This window comes from Micromys minutus (assembly GCF_963924665.1).
Source record: "Micromys minutus genome assembly, chromosome: 19".
In the NCBI taxonomy this organism is placed as follows: Eukaryota; Metazoa; Chordata; class Mammalia; order Rodentia; family Muridae; genus Micromys; species Micromys minutus.
Window position 1 is genome coordinate 1,712,181 of NC_137954.1, and position 24,780 is coordinate 1,736,960.

Sequence of the window (24,780 nt, forward strand, 5' to 3'; positions counted from 1 at the left end):
CTTGGGGCAAAGTGGAATTAACATTAAAATACAAATAGCCACAGGACACTAATTCTGCACTAAAATGAATAAACTAGTAATGCTTATTTCCTTCTGGAGGAATAGGCAGGATATTACTTTCAAAGGAAAATTAAAACAAAAGCATGACACCACCCATCTCAAACTGAGGAGCACCGCTAACAGCATGACCACAACAAAGAGAAATAGAGTTAATAAAGCCTTCCCAAAGGGGCAGCGCAGCCAGGACCTTTTGTTAAGTACCTGTTTATTTTGTCCATGTGTTCCTCAAATACACTAGATTTGTCTCGATCCATCTTGGACTGTTTGAAGAGAAGTAATTTGAAGTGACACAAAAAATTAAACCCTTTAAAAGTTCTTCACATTCAAGATACATTTTGAGACAGATTATCACTTCTAGTCAAATTATATCTAACACTCTCTTAAATAACTGCCACCATATGTTCAAAATTCAGAAAACTTGTACAACTACAGACAAGCTCCTAAAAGTGCCGAAGGCAAAATTTCTTTTATTTATTGTTCATCATTAACTCTTTCTGTGAACTTAAGGAATGGGTCTAGGACATGAGACCTGACCTGACTTCTTGTCAAATCTGTACCCATGCTAGAAATCCCCAGTGCACGGCAGGCATCCCTGTCCTGCCTCTAAGTTTCTCCATCACCTCTTCCTTTTCTTAGTTTTCCTTTCTCCCACTATTTCCCTCATTCTTGCAGTGCTGAACAAACACTCCACCCTGTGCCCTGCCCCTGCCACTGCCCTGCATATGCTGAACTCCACCCCTGTGCTATGCCCCACCTAATGCAAAAGTCTTCATGGTTCCTTAAAGGGCTCTCTGCAGGACTCAGTTTGCTCCAGCTAGCTTCCCACACTGAAGGAGGATGATGTCACAATCTTACATCTAAGAGCCTTCTTTGAAGCTTCCGATATACTGATATCTCACTCAGACCTTTGGTCCTCTCACCAAGCCTTAAACTAAATGATGCTTAATATGCCTTCTGTACCCACAAACTAGTCCTTACTACTGCTCACTGTTAAACACTTCATGCTCCCAGTGACTCAAAACCACTTACCTTGGCATGATAGCTGTCTAAGACACCTGCCACATCCTCAGCTGAAGGCGACTTCAAAGCTAACAACTCCTCCTCCAACACATGCAACTAAATGGAAAGAAAACAAGACATGGAACTCTACAGAAGTACAGAAAGCTTTAACCCTCTCAGGATCCTTATCTTAGAATCCATGCTCTTTCCACATAACCCTTAAAAGAAACTTGGACTGCAGCTATGTACACATATTGCCACACAACAGATGCTACCTCTGAAGGATGGACAAGGATGGGAAATGAAGGAGCCTTTGTGGGACCAGCTTAGCATCCCTCCTTCAAAACTGAGGCATTGCAAGGGCCAAGCCTTTGGAAGATCCTATGTATACATTTCATTGTAAATTAACTTTAGCATTGTCAGGTGACTTGTGAGGGGATAGGGTAGTTTAAATAGGAAGGGTCTCCACAGACTAATAGATTTGAATGCTCAGTAACCATGGAGTGGCAGCATTAAGAACTGGGGCTTTGTTGGAGGAAGTCTGTCAATGTAGGTAGACTTTGAGGTCTCAAATGCTCAAGCCAGGCCCAGTGTCTTTTTCTTCGTGCTACCTTCTGATACTGATGTAGAGCTCTTGGCTCTTTTTCTAGGACCACATCTGCCTGCATGACACCATGCTTCTGTCATGACAATAACTGAATAAACCTCTGAACTTACAAGCCAGCCCTAGGTAAATGTTTTTTTTTATAACAGTTGCTGTGGCCATGGTGTCTCTTCACACCAACGGAAACCTTAACTAAGAAAGGGCACAAGGCAGCCCACAACCCAGGTGCAGCTCAAATCCCCAGGTATTCTGACATACCCAGCTTCACAGTTAAGACCTTAAACCCTGCCCAAAACCCTGTGTACCTGGAACCCTGCAACCCAGAGAAGCAGATTCCCTGCCCAGCCAGAGACCTGCACACCTTCCTGGTCCCACCTGTACTGGGGACCAAACCTCCTGCTCTGGACCCAATCCCACTCAGCCCACACCCCAGTTGCATTTTGAATCCCTAGGATCACAGGATCATAGTCTTACAGAATCACAGGACAGTGTGGGTGGGTGGGGGGCACCCTCATACAGGCAAAGGGTAGTGGGGAGGGCCGATGTGGGATGTTGGGGCTAGTTGAGGGATAACCAGGAAGTGGGATATCATGGGATGGGGAGTTGGTGGAGGGGTAATCATTTGAGATGTAAACAAACTGAATGATTTAAAAAAATGCACAAAGCCCACAGACATCTCTGTCTAAAAAACAGCCAATATTTTCCTATCCACGTGGGCAATATACTCTTGTGCCATGATTTCACTGAAATTCCCTTTCTGGCAATACTCACGTCAAGGCCAAACCACAACCTGAGGAAAAACCTATGGCTCTTTCTAACAGGTAATTGTTTTTTCAATCAAGCCTTTGAGTATAATTATCTTCTGTAGTTTGTAGGCCTTGAGAATGGATACTTACCTGCTGCAGGTAACATCCCTAGGCAAGCTGACAGCGCAAGGCACGGGCTGTGAACCAGCTTCCACCTGCCTTTGACTAAATTACATTACAAATAACCACCGATCCTTTCAGAGGACAGTGGAATGACATGACAGATACTCAGTGACACCACAAACACCCACAACATGGAGCAAAGGTTGAAACTCCAACTGTGATCGAAGGCTCACAATGGTGGCTGGGGTAACTTCCATATAGTGTGTAGAATATGTAGTGTGAGGAAAACACCAAGGTTTACTAAGCAGAAAATTTTAACCTTCTAAATATAAAGTATATAAGGAGAACCCAACCAAAAACTACAAGAATATAGTTTGTAACTACACTGCTGGTAGACCAGAGAAGATGGATCAGATTAGAGAACGTAACATGAAACAGAGCAATGGTCAGTGCAGTCACTGGTATCAATGGCCCCAAGAAGAAAAATCCTAGAAGGTGGGCAGGCAGACACAATGGGCCACCCTATATAGTGTAATAAATTTTGATTCAAAAAAGTTTAGCCATTCTAAGCGTGTGCACACACACATTCATTCACACACACTCCCTCACACAGCTGTGTTGAAAACGTTAATTATTTGTAATATTATTACATGTCTGTAATCCTAGAACTTGGGAGACTGAGACAGGAGGATCAGGAGTTCAAGATCAGGCCAGACTACATAATGAAACTATCTAAACTTATATTACACATCAGTTATTAACCTAAACATATAATATACATTTCCAAATATCATTTTATAACATTCCTTCCTTTATTCTAGAACATTCCTCCCTCAAGATTAAAAAACTCATCATTTTACTATATAAGTTTTGGTTTTACATACCAGTTAGGCACTATTTTGTTGTTAAACCAACACTATATGTTCAGAAATATCCACTGAAGGTACCAGCTCAGGTAGTTCTGTTTTGCTTGTGGAATAAGAGACAGAAGGATTAGGTGCCCTGCCCAGCATGGTGACAGGAACATACACTAATGTTTTCAGCCCTGGAGGGCAGGTGTGTATAGTTTCTGTTCTGCTTGGACAGTGTGGCAAGGGAAGGGAAGGTGAGGAATATGAGTAGGGTGGCGCTGGGGGCTAAGTGCTTTCTTCAAGGTCACATGGCTAAAGCAATAAATTTAGCACTCATAACCAAACACATCAAAAACTTATGATCATCTCAAACAGCAAACATCGAAATAATTACCTGTTCCGAATCTACAAAGTGTGTGGCAATTCCCGCTCTGTGCACATCTCTTCCTCTTAGTCTGAATCCAGTCAGTGCAAGGAAGTAGCCCAGTTTTCCTTGAAGTCTTGGCAAGAAATAACCTCCACCCACATCAGGAAACAGACCTGTAATTAAGTATAGCAAAAAGAATAATTCAGAACAGAAGTGGAGATAGTGTCTTATACCCACTTTGCCATTCTGTACAGACTGAATCTGTGCTAGGAATATTAACTTATCTATTATACAATAAACCCAAAAATCACAAAAAAATGTTATAAATTATTAGCTAAGTTTGGAAATTTTCACAATCCTTGCTTCTTATTGCTCTAGAAGCTAGCAATGTATGTGACTGTAGAAAGTCTTATATATTAGGAGTTCGCAATATTGGTGCTGCAGGACTGGGTGGCTTACTGAGGACCTTGAGTTTGATCCCTAGAATTCATATTTTAAAATCCAGATGTGGCAGCATCTGATTGCAACCCCAGAGCTGGAAAAGCAAACACCAGAGAGGTACCAGAGCCGGCTAGACTAGCTTGATGGTGAACTCCAGGCCAGTGAGGAGACCTTGTCTCAAAACAAAAGGTGAATGGTCCCGATGCAATTGACAAAATATATTTTCTTTCCAATGAGTATATACAGAACAGCATGTTAATCTGAGAGCCTTGTGACATAACCCAGAGTTGTCTTGAACATGTGATCTCTTTCTCAGCCTATACCCTCCCCAGTATTAGAATTACAGACATGGGTTACCATGCTCAAGAAGTGTGATATTTTTAAAAGCAAGTAGAGTTTTACTTCTTATTTATTAAAATCTTTTCAGTGGTTGCATTTTCTCTTATTAAAATGCACATTAATCAAGTCTTAAATGTTCAAACACTTTTTAGTTTCATCTCTCACAATCACCCCCTAAACCACAGTCATTCTTTGTCTTTTTGTCTACTGAGCACACACCAACTTACCTGAGCTTCAGTGGCATACTGAATGCAGAAAGACCTTCCTCTCCTGAAACATCCCCTTATCCTTTAAGGCATGGCTGCAGCCTGACACAGTGAGCACTTTTTATCTTTCTCTCCTTGGCTTGACCTCTGAGAGCTGCTACTAGGATGCCCACCTATGGTTATCTTCCTTCAGCCCAGTGGCTTTAAGTAACATCCATGTGCTTATCACTCTGTTATTAATGGGACTGCACCCCAGACTCTGTATGTTGAGGCATTAGCCCACAATGTAACTGCATTATTTAAAGACTGGGCTTTGGGTACATTGTACTGGAAGGGGGATGCCCTAATCCAAAAGAACCATTCTTACAGGAAGAAACACACACAGAGGCATGTGAAGACATGGCAAGGCAAGGAGGTTGCCATCTAAAAGCCAAGGAAAGAGACTCAGGAGAAAGCAAGCTTGCCAACACCTTGATTTTCATCTTTTAGAAATGTGAGAATCAGTATGTCATTTTTAACCAACCGGTCTATGTTTTTGTCAAAGAGGCTCAATTTGACAGTCTCAAACCTAGTTGTGCCTTTCCCTAATACCAAACTCTAAATCTGCCTTTTACAAGGTCACATGGCTAGTAAGTATCTTTATGTGGCAAACCTCAGCACTGGATTTGAATGTCTTTAACTATGTTTCTTCTCTGATCAGCCTCTGCCCCCAAACACAAACTGAGCAGTTTGATGCTATCCCAGTTATACCAGCTCTCCCCATCTGGGGCCCACTTCAGAACTCCTCGTAGCTAGCATATGATGAGAGGATCTGAGCCTGGAGAAGGGATAAAGGAGCTAAGTGCAAACCCAGAGGGGCCTGAGAACACCAGATCCACCAACTAGACAAAGAGCAAGGGTCTGAGCCCCAGCAGACATAGAAAGGTCTTGCCTCTGTGTTCAGAAGTACTCATCAGTGACTTAACTCATCGTTCCCATCCCCCATCCTACATGGAAACAAAACCAACCAAACCTAAAACATCTAACTAGATCAAAGGGGTTCCAAACAACTTACATTCATCTGAGAAGGAAGTGCATGAACATTTGTAAGAACTGAAAACCTCAAACCAGGAGTAACAGTGCATACTTTTAATCCCAGCCATCAAGTATAGGCAGACAGGACCAGTAAGGGATACATAATGTCAACAAATGGAAAGGGTGGGGATAGGAGCAGAACAAGCTAGGAAGGGAGGAAAAATAAAATAAAACAACAGAAACTCTTCAAAAGTATCTAACACCCTACAAAAGAAGAGTTGTACTTTAGACCTAATAAAAAACCACTAACTTTCTTTGTTAGGATCTCTACTACTGTGATGAAATATGATGATCAAACGCAAGCTGGGGAGGAAAGGGTTTATTTGGCTCACACTTCCACAGCACTGTTCATCATTGAAAGAAGTCACAACAGGAACTCAAACATGGCAGGAACCTGAAGGCAGAAGCTTATGCCATAGAGGGTGCTGTTTACTGGGTTGCTCTTCATGGCTTACTCAGCCTGCTGTCTCATAGAACCCAGGACCACCAGTCCAGGGATGGTATCATCTACAACAGGCTGGGCCCTCCCACATCAATTACTAATTAAGAAAATACCCCACAGGCTTGCCTACAGCCTCATCTAACAGAAACATTTTCTTAATTGAGGCTCCCTCCTCTCAGATGACTTTAGCTTATATCCTGTTGCCATAACACTGTCTAACACACAAGCCATCTAGTAGTATAAATCTTTAGTCCTAGCACTCAGGAGGCAGAGACAGGTAGATCTCTGAGTTAAACACCGTCAAGTCCGCATAGACCCTATCTCAAAGACATAAACAAAACCTAGACATCTAATATGGCAGGAAAATACAATACACAGTGAGACTAAATCAATTGAAACAGACATAAATGTAAGAATTCACTCATATGTTCAAAAATTATAGAGACGTAGAAGTTATATTTTTAGCAACTTAAATCCTATCCCACAGATGAACTGAGATGAACACATATACTGGAAAGCATTAGGAACACTAAGAACAGATTAGACTTTTCAGAGAGGAAAAGGTTTAAAATGTAGAAACAGAATTAGACAAAATAATTTAAAATGAACATAGAGCAGGGCTTGGTACCTAGTCTATAGTTCTAGCTTCTGAGGGGCAGGCACAGGAACCACAGGCTCAAAGGCTACAGAATGGGGACCAGGCTGGCCTGAGGCACTTACAACAATATCTCAACATTTATATAAAGAAATGGGGGGGGGGCTGGAAAGATGGCTCAGTGGTTAAGAACACTGACTGCACTTCAAGAGGTCCTGAATTCAAATCCCTGCAACTACACGGTGGCTCACAACCATCTGTAATGGGATCTGATGCCCTCTTCTGGTATGTCTTCTGAAGACAGCTACGGTGTATTCACATATATAAAATAAATTAATCTTAAAAAAACACAGGGTAAGGGCCTATTTCTCAGTGGTAGAGCACTTGCCTAGGACTGTAAGGCCTTGAGTTCAATCTGTCAAAACACACACACACACACACACACACACACACACACACACACACACACACACAAACACACACAGAGGAAGAGAGAGAAAGATGGATGTGTGCATGCATGTGCACACACAGGAAGAGTATGTCTAACATAAGGTGTAAAAAACATATCTGAAAACAGAAAGAGAGAAAAATATTTGGAAAAGAATTCCAGTTTTGAGAGAATGGAACCAAGAAGAACACATAAACATGAAAGATAAAGAGAACCAGACCAAGATACACTGTCACCAAATAGCTCAAAACTATTGGTTAAGAGAAAGTCTTAAGAATATCCAGAGACATGCAGAAAACAATGTAAACTACAAGATTGTATCATAACTTCAAAGTGCAGGAGCTCGTTGGCTCGAAACACAGCAACATCCTAGTCTGATAGAACACATTCAAACCAGCTCCACTATGTAATGGTGAGCATCTTACTCAAGAAAAAAAAAAAAAAAAAAAAAAAAAAAAAAAACCTAAGTTGAAATGCACTGAACAAACTTAACCCATCGGACACCATCACTTAGCCCCACAGCACTATGTACCACAGAGCATCAGCTGTGCATCCTATGACCACGTGGCCGACCAGGAGCTGCAACCCAGAAGCACAGGAATGTCTCGTCACATAGTGTTTGCCAGGGAATAAAGCGGAATTCAAAATTTGGAGTGCAGTTTCTAACAAATGTGTAGATAAAGAGTGATTTTTTTTAATGCCAATTAACCTGTTTTTACCTGACAAGAAAAAAGGAGCTGCAAATGAAAACTAAAGTAGATAAAAATATAGATGACAAACTTCAAATTAGAATGATCTGGGGCAAAAGGAACAGACTAATAATCAATCAAGAATAAGAGAGACAGAACACTATGGAGTTAACACATACAAGAGTATCCTGGGCAGCTTTACACTGCTGTACAAATCCCTGCAGACTCATCCTGTCAGTGCCTGTTCAGGGTCACTGCACTGGCCAAGGTCCAGAGGCTTCAAATCTATGATTACAAACTTTCTCCAAAAGAGAACTCCAGTCTCCAAGGCTTTACCCATACATTCTACAAAACATTTAGAAGACAGAGAAAATGATAATAATTCTACACAAACTAATCCATAAAAGGGAAACAGTGTTACCAATATGCATTCTTCAAAGAAAGGTCATTATAAATAAGACTGCAAACCCCTCATTCAGCAAATCAAATTAAACAACATATTAAAAGGATTACTAATATGAGATGAAGATGTAACATAGAGTAAATCTGAACATAAAAACCAAATAATTTACCATTAACAATAGATGCAGAAACAATACTGACAAAGTCGAAACTTTTTCTTCTGCTACTGGAAAGAATGTTCTTCACACTTAGTAGAGAATCCCCATACTGGTAACTTAACAACATTCCTGAAAGCTCTGGAACAAGAAGAAATGATACTCCCCAAAAAGTAGATGGAAAGAAATAAACAGGGGGCTAAAATCAACAAAACAGAAACAAATAATAACAAAATCATATAAAGAATCAATTTGAACAGTTGGTTCTTTGTGAAAAATCAACAAGAATGACACACCCACACCAAAGCAAACTAAAAGATAAAGAGAGAAGGTCCAATGGAATAAAATTTGAGATAAAATGGAGAACATAGCAACGGACACCACGGAAATCAGACAAGCATAAGGACAATTTAAAAGTATGTATTCTACTCAAATGGAGAATCTAAAAGAAATGAATGAATTTCTTGATATAAATAAACTACCAAAATTAAGTCAAGACAAAATAATCAATTTAAAAACACCCATAACCCGAGTGAGTTAGAAGCAATAATTAAAGATCTCCAAAGAGATTCCTCTGCCACCTCTCCTCACCTTCGTCAGGCCTGTGGTGCCTGAACCATACAGGTTAGCTTCCCTTCCCCACACAGAGTCCTTGGGGCATCCCCAGCTTCCCTGAACATTCTATTATCACTGGAGACCTCCATTCTCCTGCCACCTCTCTACCTACCTTCATCACCTGAGACTTGAACCATACAGCCAAAGGATACCCATCAGAGACCTGCTGCACTAGGACCATCAAGGTTAACCCCCCTCTAAATACCTACTACAACAGGAACATACAGGGACCAAAGCCATCCAGATGGCTACAGGCCCTTGAAAGAACACAATCAACAAAAGCCAGGGCAGCATGACACCTTCAGAGCACAACTGCCTGGGTATCCAACACAACAGAAGCACAGGAAACTGACCTTAAATCCAATCTTATAAAGATGATAGAGGCATTTAAAGAGAAAATGAATAAATTCCTTTAAAAAAATACAGAAAAAGACAAATAGGTGAAGGAAATAAACCGTCCAAGACCTGAAAATGGAAATAGAAGCAATAAAAACAAACAAACAAACAAAAAACAACCTAAGGGAATCCTGGAGATGGGAAATCTGGGGAAGAGAACAGAAACAACAGATAAAAACATCACCAAAAGAGTACAGGAGATGGAAGAGAGAATTTCAGACATAGAAGATACAATAGAAGAAACTGATGTATCAGTCAAAGAAACTGTTAAAGCTAAAACAACTCCTGACATAAAACATCTAGGAAATCTGGAATGCCAGGAAAAGACATAACCTAAGAATGGTGGGGATAGAAGAGGGTGAAGACTGCCAGCTCCAAGGCCCAGATAATATTCTCAACAAAATCATAGAAAAAACTTTCCCAGCCTACAGAAAGAGATGCCTATAAACATACAAGAAGCTTAGAGAACACCAATCAGACTAGACAAAAAAAGAAAATCCTCCCACCACATAATAATGAAAGCACTAAGTATAAAGAACAAAGAAAGAACACTAAAAGCAGCAAGGGAAAACGGCAAGGTAACATACAAAGGCAGTCCTAACAGAATTACACCCAACTTCTCAAAAGACACTCCAGAAGGGCTTAGACAGGTATCTTGCAACCTCTAGAAAACTACAAATGCCAACCTACTCTACCCAGCAAAAATCCACCATAGATGGAAAAAACAGGGTGTCTCAAAATAAATCCAAATTTAAATAGCGTCTATGCATAAATTCAACACTACAGAAAATATCAAAAAAAAAAAAAAACCTCCAACCCAAGGAAGACAAGTACATCCAAGAAAACATAGGAAATAAATAACTCCATAGCCAGCAAAAACCAGAGAAACACACACACACACACACACACACACATGCACACCATCACCACCACCCCAACACCACCAACATCAACAATATTTCTCAATACCAATGGACTCAGTTCTCCAATAAAAGGACACAGGCTAACAGAATGGATGCAGAAACAGGATCCATCCTTCTTCTGCATACAAGAAATCCACCTTGGCAATAAAGAAAGATATTATCTCAGAGTAAAGGGCTGAAAAAAAGTTTTCTAAGCAAATGGTCCCAGGAAGCAAGCTGGAGTAGTCATTCTAATATTTAATAAAATAGCCTTTCAACCAAAATTAACTTAAGGAGACAGGGAAGGATACTTCATACTCATCAAAGGAAAAAATTGTCAAGATTAGATCTCAATTCTGAAAATTTATGCCCCAAACACAAGGGCACCCACATTTGTAAAAGAAACATTGCTGAAACTTAAATAGCACATTGAACTCCACAAATTAATAGTGCGATACTTCAACACCCCACTCTCACCAACTGATAGATCATCCAGACAAAAACTAAACAAAGAAACAGTGAAACTAAAAGACATTATCAATCAAATGGCCCTAACAGACGTATATAGAATATTTCACCCAAACTCAAAACAATGGACCTTCTCAGCACCTCATGGAACCTTCTCCAAAATTAATCATAGAGTTGGTCACAAAATAAGTCTCAACAGACACAAGAAACTGAAATAACACCTTGTATCTTATCAGACCACCACAGATGAAAGAAGTTGTTTCAACAACAGCTGAAACACTAGAAAACCTACATACTAGTTGAAATTGCACAACTTTCTACTCAATAATCTCTGGGTCAGGGAAGAAAAAAAGAAAGAAAGTAAAGACTTTCTAGAATTCAGTAAAAATGAAGGCACAACATTCCCAAATTTATGGGATACAATAAAAGCAGTGCTAAGAGGAAAGTTCATAGCACTAAATGCCTCCAAAAAGAAATGAGAAAGGTCTCATATCAACAATTTAAAAGTATACCTGAAAGCTCTAGAAAACGAATGGAGCAAGGACCCCAAAAAGGAGTAGAAGACAGGATATAATCAAAACCAGGCCTGAAACCAATGAGCTAGAGGCAAAGAAAACAATATAAAGAATCAAAATTCTACCAGAGAACTCCTACAGCTGATAAACACCTTGAGCAAAATATCCAGACACAAAATCAACTCAAAGAAATCAGTAGTCTCCTTTATACAAATGATAAATGAGCCAAGACAGAAATTAAGGAAACAACTCCCTTTACAATACCCATGAACAATATAAAAGATCTTGGTATAACTCTAACCAAGCAAATGAAAGACCTACATGATAAGAACTTCAAGTCACAGAGACTTGATGTGCCAAAGAGGGGGATACCCAGGAAAGCCTCCACTGTCTCAGAGTACAAGGGAAGGATTGTTGAAGGGGTGTCCAGGTTGAGGAGCAGTTAATGAGATGTAAGGTGAATAAAAAATAATCTCCTAACAACAACAAAAAGTGGAGCCAGATGGATTCAGTGAATTATACCAATCCCTCAAAGAAGAATTAACAACAATATTCCTCAAATTAGTTCACAAAATATAAACTGAAGTTACACTCTCTAGTTCTTTCTATGATACCACTAATACCCCAATACCCAAACCACACAACGACCCAACCACAAAACAAAGTCTACACACCAATTCCCCTTATATATTTAGATGTGAAAATTTTCATTAAAACAAACCAAATCCAAGAAAATATTTATCATGATAACTTGGCTTCATCCCAGAGAAGTAGGCATAGTTGAAAGAAATACATGGGCCATTCTTTTTAAGAAAGATAACTTACAGCAAGCCCACAGCCAGCATTAACTTAAATAAAGAGCATTTCTATTAAGATAAGGAACAAGACAAGGTTGTATAGAACTTGAAGTCTTGGTTAGAACAATGAAACAAGTGATGGAAATTAGGGGGATGCAATTTGGAAAGGAAGAAGTTAAAGTATCTTTATTTGCAGATGATATGATTGTATATATAAATGATGTTAAAAATTTCACCAGGAAAACTTGTACAGCTAATTAAACCTTTCAGCAAAGTAACAGGATAGAAAATTAACACAGAGAAATGAGTAGCCTTCTTCTATACAAATGATAAACATACTGAGAAAGAAAAAGTGGCACCTTCCGTAATATCTTCAAAACAAAAATATACTGGATACTGTAACTGAGCAAGTCAAAGACTTGTACAATGAAAATTTTAGGATACTAAAGAAAAAAACTGAAGAAAGATCTCTCATGCTTATAGATTACAATGATTAACATAGTGAAAACGGCCATCTTACCAAAAGCAATCTACAAATTCAATGCAATCAATCAAAATTCCACCAATTCTTTATAGAAATAGAAAAAAAAACTTAACTTTGTATGAAAACACACAAATCCCAGGATAGCTAAATGATCCTGAATAATAAAAGAACTGTTAAAGTTATCATAATCCTCAAATTCAAGCTGTATTGCAGAACTATAATAATAAAAACAGCATGGTACTGGCATAAAAATAGACATGCTGATCAATGGAATTGAATTGAAAAACCGGGCATAAGTCCACACACCTACAGACACCTGATTTTTAACAAAGAAGTAAAAAATACACACTGGAGAAAATAACAACATCTCCGACAAACAGTGCTGGTCAAACTGTGTGGCTACATATAATGAAATAAAGTAGATCCCTATCACTCTGCACAGACTAGAATCTAAATATATCAAGATAAAACCAGACACCTTTAATCTGTTAGCACAGAAAGTGGGATGCAGTCTTGAACTCATTTACACAAGAAAGGACTTTCTGAACAGGAAGGCTGGAATACCAATATACCGGTCAACTGACATTTACACAATAAAGCTCGAACATAATCATCCTGAGTGAGGCAACCCAGAACCAAAAGGACAAATTTTAACTTTTCTCTTCTATGTGTGTGTTAGCTTTTAAGCTTTCAATGTGTGGACTATAATCTGAATAACTACAGAGGCTGGTACCTAATAAAAGACAAGGGAGGAGAGGCTCTCCCAAGGAAGAAGATAATGTGCAGAGTGAAGGAAACTTTGGAACCCCTCTCCCTCAAGGCTCAGAGATCTGTAAGCAAGAGAAGGAAAAAATTGAAGACGTTATTTACAATATAAAGTAGTAGAAGACACATTCTGGTAAAGTATGTGTGAGACCTACACACTGAAAACTGAAAAACCTTGAAAACTTAAAACTGAAAAAAATCTACTTTCTCATAGGTCTAAAGACACCATCCTATTGAGATGCCAATTCTTGGGTTGAGGAGCTGATTCACTCCATAAAGTATTTGCCGTGTGTGAGTGCCAGCGTTTAGATGTGCAGCACCTATGTACAGAGTTAGGTATGGTGTGGCACATGCCTAAAATCTTAACTCTTGGAGACTGGACACAAGAAAAACCATGAGGCTTGTTTGTCAAACAGTTAGTTACATGGACCAGCTTCAGATTCAGTGAAAGACCCTACCTAAAAATTAAGTTAGACAGCAACAGAGAAAGACACCTAAGTTAGACCTCTGGCCTCCACAAGCACAGGCACACACTACACATGTGCACACACACAGGCACACACCCTCACTCATACAAACACATACACATAGAACACACACATCAAAGAAGTGAAAAAAATTGTGGCTGAACGTTATGTTGAAACTTACAAACTAAATTTTATGCAGAAATATTGGTGATCTGTCTAACCAAGACAACCTGGGGAGAAGGGATAAAGTTGGAGGTTATCACACCTGATTTCCAGAGTTACTGTAAGGCAATAGCAATCAAGATGGCAGCATGCTGGCAGGACATCAACATAGGCAGCACAGGCATCTGACCAAGGTGACTCGGTAAGTAAACAAGAGCTCATTCAAAACACCCCACTGGGATGATTCTTCTTAACACAGTGTGTCACAGATAGAACTGTGAATAAAGTTTCCCTTATCTAAGATTAACTACATAGTGTGAATATTCTTATATGTGATATACATCCTGAGCTAACACATCGTGTCTTGGTTTTGTTTTTAAGTTCTTTTATCATGGTATCTCACATGGAGTCCTTTGGCTTCATGTGTAAATGTATAAAATATCTGAAATGTAGAAAGGAATGTAATTCAAAAGTAATTGCAAAAACCTTCTGGTAGTTTTACCTATTCCCGTTTCTGGCATTGCAAAGAGAGACCTTTCTGTAGCCACTCGGAATTGACCATGGATCGAAAGACCAACTCCCTAAGGGGAAAAAAAAAGAAAAAAAAAAGATGCTTTAAAATGTGGTAATAAATTGACAGCATTAACACACAAATATTACAAAGCAAGCAGGTTTTACATTATGGTTATATTCTACAGAAATTTGTTTGCATGTGGGCTGCAATGACTCTCAGTCTCACAATTTCAGATGAATTTGCATCTCTGACATGTGAAGCTAACCTGCTCTAAGTGAGTAGTTCCTTTCAGCAATTTGTATTGTGCTCTGGTCCTTCTCAGCATTACAGGACACTGACTCTCCCGGGAAGCTGAGTACTTCTTATTACTGGCACCAATAACCAAGAGAGAATGATCAAGTTTTTCAGAGAATTTAGTAATTTTGAAAAAGAACATGTAATATATTTCTTTACTTACCTACTTCATAAAATAAAATTAGCAACATCATTATTTTTACATGCAGCATTTAATGAAACACATTTTAAAACTCCTCCAAATTGGCTACTATGAGATTTGGTTGAAAGTCTACCTCAGGCTTAACAAATGACATGGAAGAGGGAAGACACCGAATAGAGCAAATGCTAGAAAGGGAGGTACATGTGAAGACCACTGTCCCTGTGTGTGCTGACTGATGTCCATGCGCATGTTGACTTTTGTCACTATGAGTGCTGACTGCTGTCACTGTGTGTTGACTGTTGTCACTGGGTATGCTGACAGTTGTCACTTAAGTGCTGACTGTTGTCACTGTGTGTGCTGGCTGTTGTTACTTAAGTGCTGACTGTTGTCACTGTGTGTGCTGAGTACAGTCATTGTGTAGGTGACTGTTGTCACTACTGTGCATGCTGACTGTTGTCACTGTGAGTGCTGACTGTTGTCACTGTGTGTGCTGACTGTTGTCACTGTGAGTGTTGGCTGCTGTCACTGTGTGCTGACTGTTGTCACTGTGAGTGCTGACTGCTGTCACTGTGTGCTGACTGTTGTCACTATGTGTGCTGACCGTTATCACTGTATGCTGACTGTTGTCACTGTGTGTTGACTGTTGTCACTGTGAGTGTTGGCTGCTGTCACTGTGTGTGCTGACTGTTATCACTGTGTGCTGACTGTTGTCACTATGTGTGCTGACTGATGTCACTTGTGTGCTGACTGTTGTCACTGTCCTTACCCTTGCTCTACTCCATTCATGCTGTTCCTAACCTCCCCATTCTCATTCCCATCTTAACCAGTGACATATGCAAAGCATTTAGAACAATGCCAGGCTCTTTGTGCTACATACTAGCTAAATAGGGCTCAATATCTGAATCTTTTTGTTTTCATTAAAATTTCCTAAATATCCTATATTTCCTAAAATAACATTTTGCCACCTAAGTTCTGTCACTTGTACATTATTAAAACCTTTAAGCGTCTCATTAAGAAAACACTTAAACACCTATGTTATTTCTTATATAGTTTTGTACTGTAAATTAAGTTTAAAGTCTAATAATCATGGCCATATACACATCAATCAAGGACAAATTTTGTTCCTATGTCCTTTGTGGTTAACACCTGTAAGGTATACTAGATTCACTGAGTAGGCACATCTGTTTATTCTTATCATTGCATTAGGACATGGTCAACTGACAACACTGCCCAAATGAGACCAACCATACACTTCAAAACAGCCATAAAGTCTTAAAATTCTGATGAAAGTAAGACATGTAATAGTGATGATTTCCTTTGTTGTTTTAAGAGTCTTTCCCTTACTTTCTGTACTTCTAGTTTGTTATATTGTAGCCAAGAACTTAGAATTTTTCTGAAGTGTATTGCTATGAATTTTAAAAGAAAGTATCAGCTTTAAGGTAGGCTTCTGTTGAGCCCTAGACACAGAAGACTCCAGGTCTTCACTCACAGGCCCTGGCTCAGCTCTCCTCTATCTAATGATTGCCCCTTGTCTTTTAACTACCACAATTCCACAAGCAGTACATAACTATGACCTTTATTATTTACATGTCAAGCTAAAATATTACTATAATTCTCAATCTAAGTGTTAACATGTTCTTCCAAAAGATACAGTGATTATCAAAACTCTTCAGTCTCCCCGTGTACCCTGACACACACACACACACACACACACACACACACACACAGAGACACAGTTATATTATATATGTTCTAATAATGAGTGCAGCATATATCTTTAAAACTCCATCCCATGGCCTGTGCAGGGCTGCACTCCAGCCCAGCCTACCAGGGATGTCACCTTCTTCCATTCTTCCTGTGCTCGTTCCATCAGCTACTGCTTCAGGCCATTTCACTTAAAGTTTAACCTTTTATACCTTCAACTGATGGTCTAACTAAAAAACCACTTTGCATTACTAAATAATGGCTCTTACGGTGACATTTGATACAAATATCACATAAAATGTGTTTCTAGGTATTGGGGTGTGAGGCTTAGGAATAGGGAAGGGCTGTGGGGGGCCTCCACACGAGGGAGAAAGGAAGGGTGTTCCACTAGAATCTGCTTACTTAGTTCCCTGGGGATGACAGCAGAGAGTGAAGAGAGACCATAGCGGGTTTGATATAGATCTGGGAATGAGACTGAGGACTGGACTTGAAGGAATGGAGAGAGGTGAAGATTTGCAGTTAGTTTACTTGCTTCCCTGGTTAGAGAGGCCTGTGGGTTCCCAGGGAGTGCCTGCTAGGGTTGGAGGCTGGGTCAAAACAACAAGTGGGTATAATGAAATGTGGAGAACTGTGTGATCCAGTGTAAATGGGGGAGGGGGAACGTTGCATTAGATGGTCTACTTCAGAGCGAGGGATGAGACTGGGGACTTAATTTGGAAGAACAAAAGGAGAGGTGAAGGTTTAGCCACCAGTTTCCATAGCCAGAGTGGCCTGTGCATTCCCAGGGAGGGCCTACAGAAATTGGGGGCTGGAATAAACAATGAAGGAGAGGAAACAAGGAGAAAATCTGTGGGAAATGATTACAAATGAAGTGGGGTGAAGCTGCTGCAGGTGCTCTGCAGAGCTGGGGATGAGACTGGGGGATTGGACTTAGTGGGATGGAGGGAGAGGTGAAGATCTGCATTTGGCACCTGATTTCCTGGCAGGAGTGGCCTGAACAAATCATTTCTTAACAGACTTTCAACATTTAAAAAGATTCCAAACATTAAATAAGTCTTAAACTTCAATTTTGATAAGGAATATTGAGTTGATGTCCTATTTATTTTATCTTAAAACAAAATATATTCATAGTTACTCTTCTGAAAGGCCTAAAAACAATTAGCAAGCTACTAGTGCCCAGTATATGTAAGCACTCACCACCATTTTCTAATTAAATAACACGAACTGCCTCGGAGAACAGGGGAATTTGAGGTCTGAGAACAAAGTGCATAGAATGAACCTGAAAAGCATTGCTTATGGCAATATAAGGAATCTTCAAAGATTTCTGGAGCACGAAGCCAACAAGAAGGTTTCAGACACGGTCACTCTCTTGGCTCGCTTTGATCTTCCAGTCCTCCACCCACTCTCTTTCCTCAGTGTCTTCTGTGGACTCTTCATGTTCTGCCCTGGTTAAGAATACTGTGTGCATAAGAATTTCATCCTGGACTTAGCTCTGCATATAACAAAACTCACACTCCCATATATTCCTATACAGAATCTTCTATTTTCTATACTAGGCTTCTCAACAGTAAAACAATGAATTCCTAAAATAAACCAATAAAACCCCTCATACGCTATTAAACTGCATAGAGTGAATAGAAAAAAGGTTGAATAATAGTGTTGACTCAAACTATAAATGGCCTGGTGGTTACAATTTGAAGCTCCCAGTAAGGCCGCTCCACAGCTCCATAGTCACTGTAGGTGATTAATGTACATAAAAGTAATGCAGAAAGGGCACTGCTTAAATATTGGCACAAGCTTAACTCAAGGAGCCAAGATAGCACTGGAACATCTGGCTATGAGCCAGCAATGCCACCACAAAACACCCCAGTTGTGGGGACTAAGACTTGGTCAGTAGAAGATGCCCCTAGAAAAGACATTTGTTTTTAATTTTCTTAAACAGACAAAGCCACTCCTGTTCATAGTACAAATGAATTAAGGTTTTCTCTTAGCTGACAGTCTCAATCCCATCTACCCCTTGTCTAGCAAAACCAGCCCCAACAAAACCCTACATATGAACCAAATGAACTTTTCTGCATTATTCTAATACTATGTCCCTCATTTATCAGCCACTGTGAGATAGTTCACACATCAGGAGCAAGCACATTCTACCTGCATCTCAAAGTTATACTACTTGCCTGTGCAGTAACCCAAATTTCAAACCCACATATCCTGTAAGACACATTGATTCAGACTAAGTAGCCCCAGTAGATAGAGTTTCCCATCCCGCTCCCCACAACTCCAAACCCACCCATGCTTCCTCCCACCTCTGAAAGAACAGTGCCATCACCATGGCCCTGACTAGAAACCTGAATACCACCCTTGCCTCTTTCTCCTCCGTGATCTCTCACATACATCCCATGTCACATCTCGTCACATCTCTCCTAACCCACTCTCTGAAATCCACTCCATTGCCTGTTCTTCATTAATTACCTGAACCCTCATATCATTTCACCTGGACCCTAAAATAGTTTCCTAAATAATCTCTCTTCTTCCAGCCCTACTCGCCTGCAATCTGATCTTTTCATAAAAGAGCTCTCTCTAAAATGTAAAGATGCTCTAGTAAAGCCCCTGCTGAGCTCTTAAGGGGTTTTCAAAAATGACAGCAGGATAAATTATTCAGCTTGCCTTTATGCAAGAGGATGCTAAGACTTCAGAACTTAACCCCTACCTGCTTTACATTCCAAATGTGAGCACATTCCAAAAGTTTCCTGCAGCAGACTCCTTCTCTTGCCTTTGGTACATATTATTTTCCTAGAAATCCAGGAGCAGGAGTGTTCCTGTTCCTGCTGTTATTATATCAGGTGTGTGTGTGTGTGTGTGTGTGAGAGAGAGAGAGAGAGAGAGAGAGAGAGAGAGAGAGAGAGAGAGAGAGAGAGAGAGAGAGAGAGAGAGAGAGAGAGAGAGAGAGAGACTCTGTACTGGAGCATGTGGGCTTAACAACAGATACACAGCTGAAGAAAATAGCTCTCCCCCTCTTCCAGAGAGTAAAAGTTGTTGATTTTCAGATAGATTTTCACAGTCCCCTGAATGGTTTAGAAGTCACTACTAGTCTACATTGTCAGTGAAGTGACAGCAGTTCTCCTGCCATATCTATCTAAGGCCTAGGATTAAAGGCACGAATCCATGCACCTGAGTAAAAGTAGGTTCCTTTCTTTCCTTCTTTCTTTTCTTTCTTTCCTTCCTTCCTCCTTCCTTCCTTTCTTTTCTTTCCTTCTTTCTTTCTTTCCTTTTTTCCCTTTTGTTTTTGCTGTTGTTTTTCTTTGTTTGTTTGTTTTTTCCCCCAGAGTCTCATAAAGCCATGGCTGGCTTCAAACTTGCTATCTAGATGAGAGGAGTTAAATTCCTAATCCTCCTATATCTCTCCTTCAGGTCCTGAGATTATGGGCATTGGCTACCATAAAGCAAAGTATGACAAGAATTTCAAGTCTTTGAAGAAAGAAATTGAAAAAGATCTCAGGAGATGGAAAGGTCTCCCATGCTCATAAATTGAATAGTAAAAATGGCCATCTTGCTGAAAACAATCCACAGATTCAATGCAGTCCCCAACAAAATTCCAACTCAATTCTTCATAGAATTAGAAAGAGTAATTCTCAAATTCATTTGGAATAACAATTATGCCAGGATAGCAAAAGCTATTCTTAACAATAAAAGAACTCAGGGAATCACCATCCCAACATCAAGCTGTATTACATAGAAATCATGATAAAAAACAGGGTGGTACTGGTACAGAGACAGGCAGGTAGATCAATAGAACAGAACTGAAGACACAGAAATAAACCCACACACCTCTGTCACTTGATCTTTGACAAAGGAGCTAAAAACATTCAATGGAAAAAGGACAGCCTCTTCAACAAATGGTGTTGGTTCATCTGGTTTTCAGCATGTAGAAGAATGCAAATCAATCCATTCTTATCTCCTTGTATAGCTCAAGTCCAAGTGGATCAAGGACTTCCATATAAGACCAGATACACTGAAACTAGAAGAGAAAGTGGGGAAGAGCCTCCAATACATAGGGACAGGGGAATTTTTTCCTGAACAGAACACCAATGGCTTATGTTCTAAGAGCAACAATCAATAAATGGGACCTCATAAAATGGAAAGGTTTCTGTAAGGCAAAGGAAACTGTCAATAAGATAAAATGGCAACCAACAGATTGGGAAAAGATTTTTACCAATCCTATATTCGATAGAGGGCTAATATCCAATATATACAAAAAAACTCAAGAAGTTAGAGTCTAGGAAACCAAGTAACCCTATTAAAAATGGGGTACAGAGCTAAACAAAGAATTTTTAACTGAGGAATATCAAATAGCTGAGAACCACCTAAAGAGAGGTTCAACATCCTTAGTCATCAGGAAAATGCAAATCAAAACAACCCTGAGATTCTACCTCACAACAGTCAGAATGACTAAAATCAAAACCTCAGGTGACAGCAGATGCTGGCAAGGATGTGGAGAAAGAGAAACAGTCCTAGATTGTTGGTGGGACTGCAAGCTGGTATAACCAGTCTGGAAATTAATCGTTCCTCAGAAAATTGAAAATAGTGCTACCTGAGGACCCAGCTATACCACTCTGGGGTATATACCCAAGAGATGCTCCAACATATAACAAGAATACATGATCCACTATGTTCGTAACAGCCTTATTTATAATACCCAGAAGCTGGAAAGAATCCAGATGTCCTTCAACAGAGGAATGGATACAGAAAATGTGGTACATTTACACAATGGAGTACTATTGAGCTATCAAAAACAATGACTTTATGAAATTCTTAGGCAAATGGATGAAACTAGAAAATATCATCCTGTGTGAGGTAACCCAATCACAAAAGAATACACATAATATGCACTCACTGATAAGTGGATATTATCCCAAAATTTCAGAATGCCCAAGATACAATTCACAGACCACATGAAGCTCAAGAAGAAAGGAGGCCAATGTGCAGATGCTTTAGTCCTTCTTAGAAGAGGGAACAAAACACTCATAGAAGGAAATAAGGAGAAAAAGTGTGGAGTGGAGACTGAATAAAAGGCTATTCAGAGACTGTTCCATCTGGGGATCCATCCATGTATAGTCACCAAACCCAGACAATATTGCTCTATAACAAGAAGTGCTGCTGACAGAAGCCTGATTGATGTATCTGTCTCCTGAGAGGCTGTGACACAGCCTGACAAATACAGAGGCGGAAGCTTGCTGCCAACCTTTGGACTGAGAACAGGGTCTCTGATGGAGGAGCTAGAGAAAGGACTGAAGGATCTGAAGGGGTTTGCAACCCCATAGGAAGCACAACAATATCAACCAACAGATCCCCCACCAAGAGTCTCCCAGGGACTAAACCACCAACCAAAGAGTACACATGGAGGGACCCATAGCTTCAGCCACATATGTACCAGAGAATGGCCTTGTTGAGCATCAGTGGGAGGAGAGGGCCTTGGTACTGTGCAGGCTCGATGCCCCAGTTTGGGAGAATAATGCCAGGGCGGCGCAACAGGAGGGAGTGGGGGGGGGGCTAACACCCTGGGTTAGGGGGGAACAAAATAGGGGGATTCCAAGGGGGAAATAAGCAAAATGGATAATATGAAATGTAAAGAAAGAAATATCCAATAATAAATAAATAAATAAATAAATAAATAAATAAGAGACCATACATATTAATATAACTAATCTATAGTTAGACTAAAAATATATATTTGCCAAATGTTTTATTTAAAAATAATAGCCAATCTTACATTGATTCTTTGATCAGAGATATATCTTACTGACCAGAATGATAGCACTACAGTTATGTGTAATGCCTCCTATGCTCATACTTACACACAGATATAGGTGTGCACATAATGAAAAGAATAAATTGAGTCTTTAAAATATGAAGTTATTTCTTACTTTGATTACATTCTGCAGCATCCAAACTGTATTTGCACCCTTCTGTTGTTACTCACTGCAGGTGGTGGCAAACCACACTCAGTACATTAATAATTCTAGGCAGTGAGTATCCCTTTGTGTATCTGTCTGCATGTACATCCACACCCAGATTCATATCTTGGCATTACGGAAGCTAATCAGTGATCTTTGAGTGACTGTGACAAGATTGCTAGAGGAAAACATAGCAATACTTAATGATTTCTGCAATGTGTTGTTAAAATGAGTTCTTCATTTGAGGTGTGTGTGTGTGTGAGAGAGAGAGAGAGAGAGAGTGAGAGAGAGAGAGAGAGAGAGAGAAAGAGATTGGACATCTACAGAAAGTCGCTAGCCTGATCATGCTTTGAGAACTTGTGTTTGTCAGAATGTTGTTATTGTAACAAGTAACAAAGGGTATCAACTTACAAAGAGAAGAGGTTTATATTGGGTTGAACATGTATGTGTGTATATATCCACATACATACGAGGAAGTTACCATGTACAAAGGAAAAGACTCAAAGAGTGAACTGTCCAAAATTGAAGAGCCACATCTGGTCCTTTTTGCTGGGTCATCACATAGCAGAGGCCATCAAAGCGAGCCAGTATACACAAGACTAAAATTACAGTCTTAAGAGGGGCTTGATTCTTTTCCTAAAGTTTTAAAATGATTGGAAAAAAAAATATACCACTGGAGACTTAAAATTCAGAGAGTGGGAAGAACTGTAGCAAAGAGGCAGAATTCAAAAGTTTCTCACAAAAAAATCTTCAATGTAGTTAATAAAATTATTTCATTTTTTTCAAGTTCCATTAAGCCTCCAGCTTCCACTAAATGATGTTAAGAAAAGTTCAGTTCTTTATTATAATAAGAAAAGGTTCTTAACATGTCATCTTCTCAATTGTCAGTAACAGTAGCAAGAACAGAATACCTTTTAAAACTAAAAAGGGCTGCTATTACAGCTGTCTTCATTAGGGTTTACTGCTGTGAGCAGATACTATGACCATGCCAAGTCTTATAAGAACAGCATTTAATTGGGGCTGACTTACAAGTTTAATGATTCAGTCCATTATCATCAAGATGAGAGTATGGCAGCATCTAGGCAGGCATGGTACAGGCAGAGCTGAGAATTCTACATCTTCATCTGAAGGCAGCTAGTGGAAGACTGGCTTTCAGGAAGCTAGGACAAAGCCCATGCCCACAGTGACCTACTCCCAACAAGGACACACCTACTCCAAAAGGGCCACACCCTCTAATAGTGTCACTCCCTGGGCCAAGCATATACAAACCATCACAACAGCTAACAGACCTTTTAAAGGCATTAATGTGACTTTAGGACTGTTTGTTTTCTTCTTATATCAGGACCAAGTCTCACTTGATAACAGTAGCTAGCTGCAACCAATTCATTCACACTTAACTGAGCAGAGTCATAATTCTCTATGGATGGTCTGTGCCCTAAGGCCACCTAGGAACTCCATTAACTACCCTTTACACACACACACACACACACACACACACTTGGAGGGAGCAGTTCTGATGTTATAGTCTTGGTTCTTGATTTGTTGGTAACGAAAGCCAGGGGTTCAGTTTCTGGGAGGAAGATACAGGCCAAACTTCTGAGTCTCACGGGAAAAAAGGCAGCCACAAGGGAAGAGAGAGGTTTTTCTGCCATGCTTTGGAAGGGAAAGAACACAGCAACCATGTAAGGTCTCAGGGGTAGCTGGGGCCTGTGGCCACTACTACAGGCAGGTGGCCAGGGATATTTGACAGGAGCTAGGTGGGACTAGCCATTAATATGGGTGAAGAGACAGAGAATATAAATTGGTAAGGACACGCTTTTCCTGGTGGAAGATATCTGCACCCAGCAACTGTATCAAGAAGGCAAATTGTCAAGGAAAAAAGGGAAACTGGGAGAGAACTGGTAGTGTAGACACCTCCCCAAGCTAAAGTGAGGGTGGAGATGGGGGGTATGTAGAGCAAAAGGTATGCCAGGTGGGGGCTGCTAGCATATTGGATCCCAGACCAAAGGTGGTAGTTTAAACCTACATGCAACACACAGGACCCATATATTTGCCGTAAC

General features: G+C 40.0%; 1 protein-coding gene across 2 annotated transcripts in view; it reads right to left on the bottom strand.

Moving 5' to 3' along the window:
* Positions 1-24,780, bottom strand: part of HIBCH (3-hydroxyisobutyryl-CoA hydrolase) — a 57,741-nt gene that overhangs the window by 11,621 nt on the left and 21,340 nt on the right. For both annotated transcript variants that reach the window (XM_080932689.1, XM_080932688.1), the window contains exons 7-10: positions 14,615-14,693; positions 3,778-3,923; positions 1,090-1,176; positions 262-320 (exon numbers count right to left, since the gene is read on the bottom strand). In XM_080932689.1, coding sequence (XP_080788815.1) covers positions 262-320; positions 1,090-1,176; positions 3,778-3,923; positions 14,615-14,693 — 371 coding nt within the window. The remainder of the gene's footprint in view (positions 1-261; positions 321-1,089; positions 1,177-3,777; positions 3,924-14,614; positions 14,694-24,780) is intronic.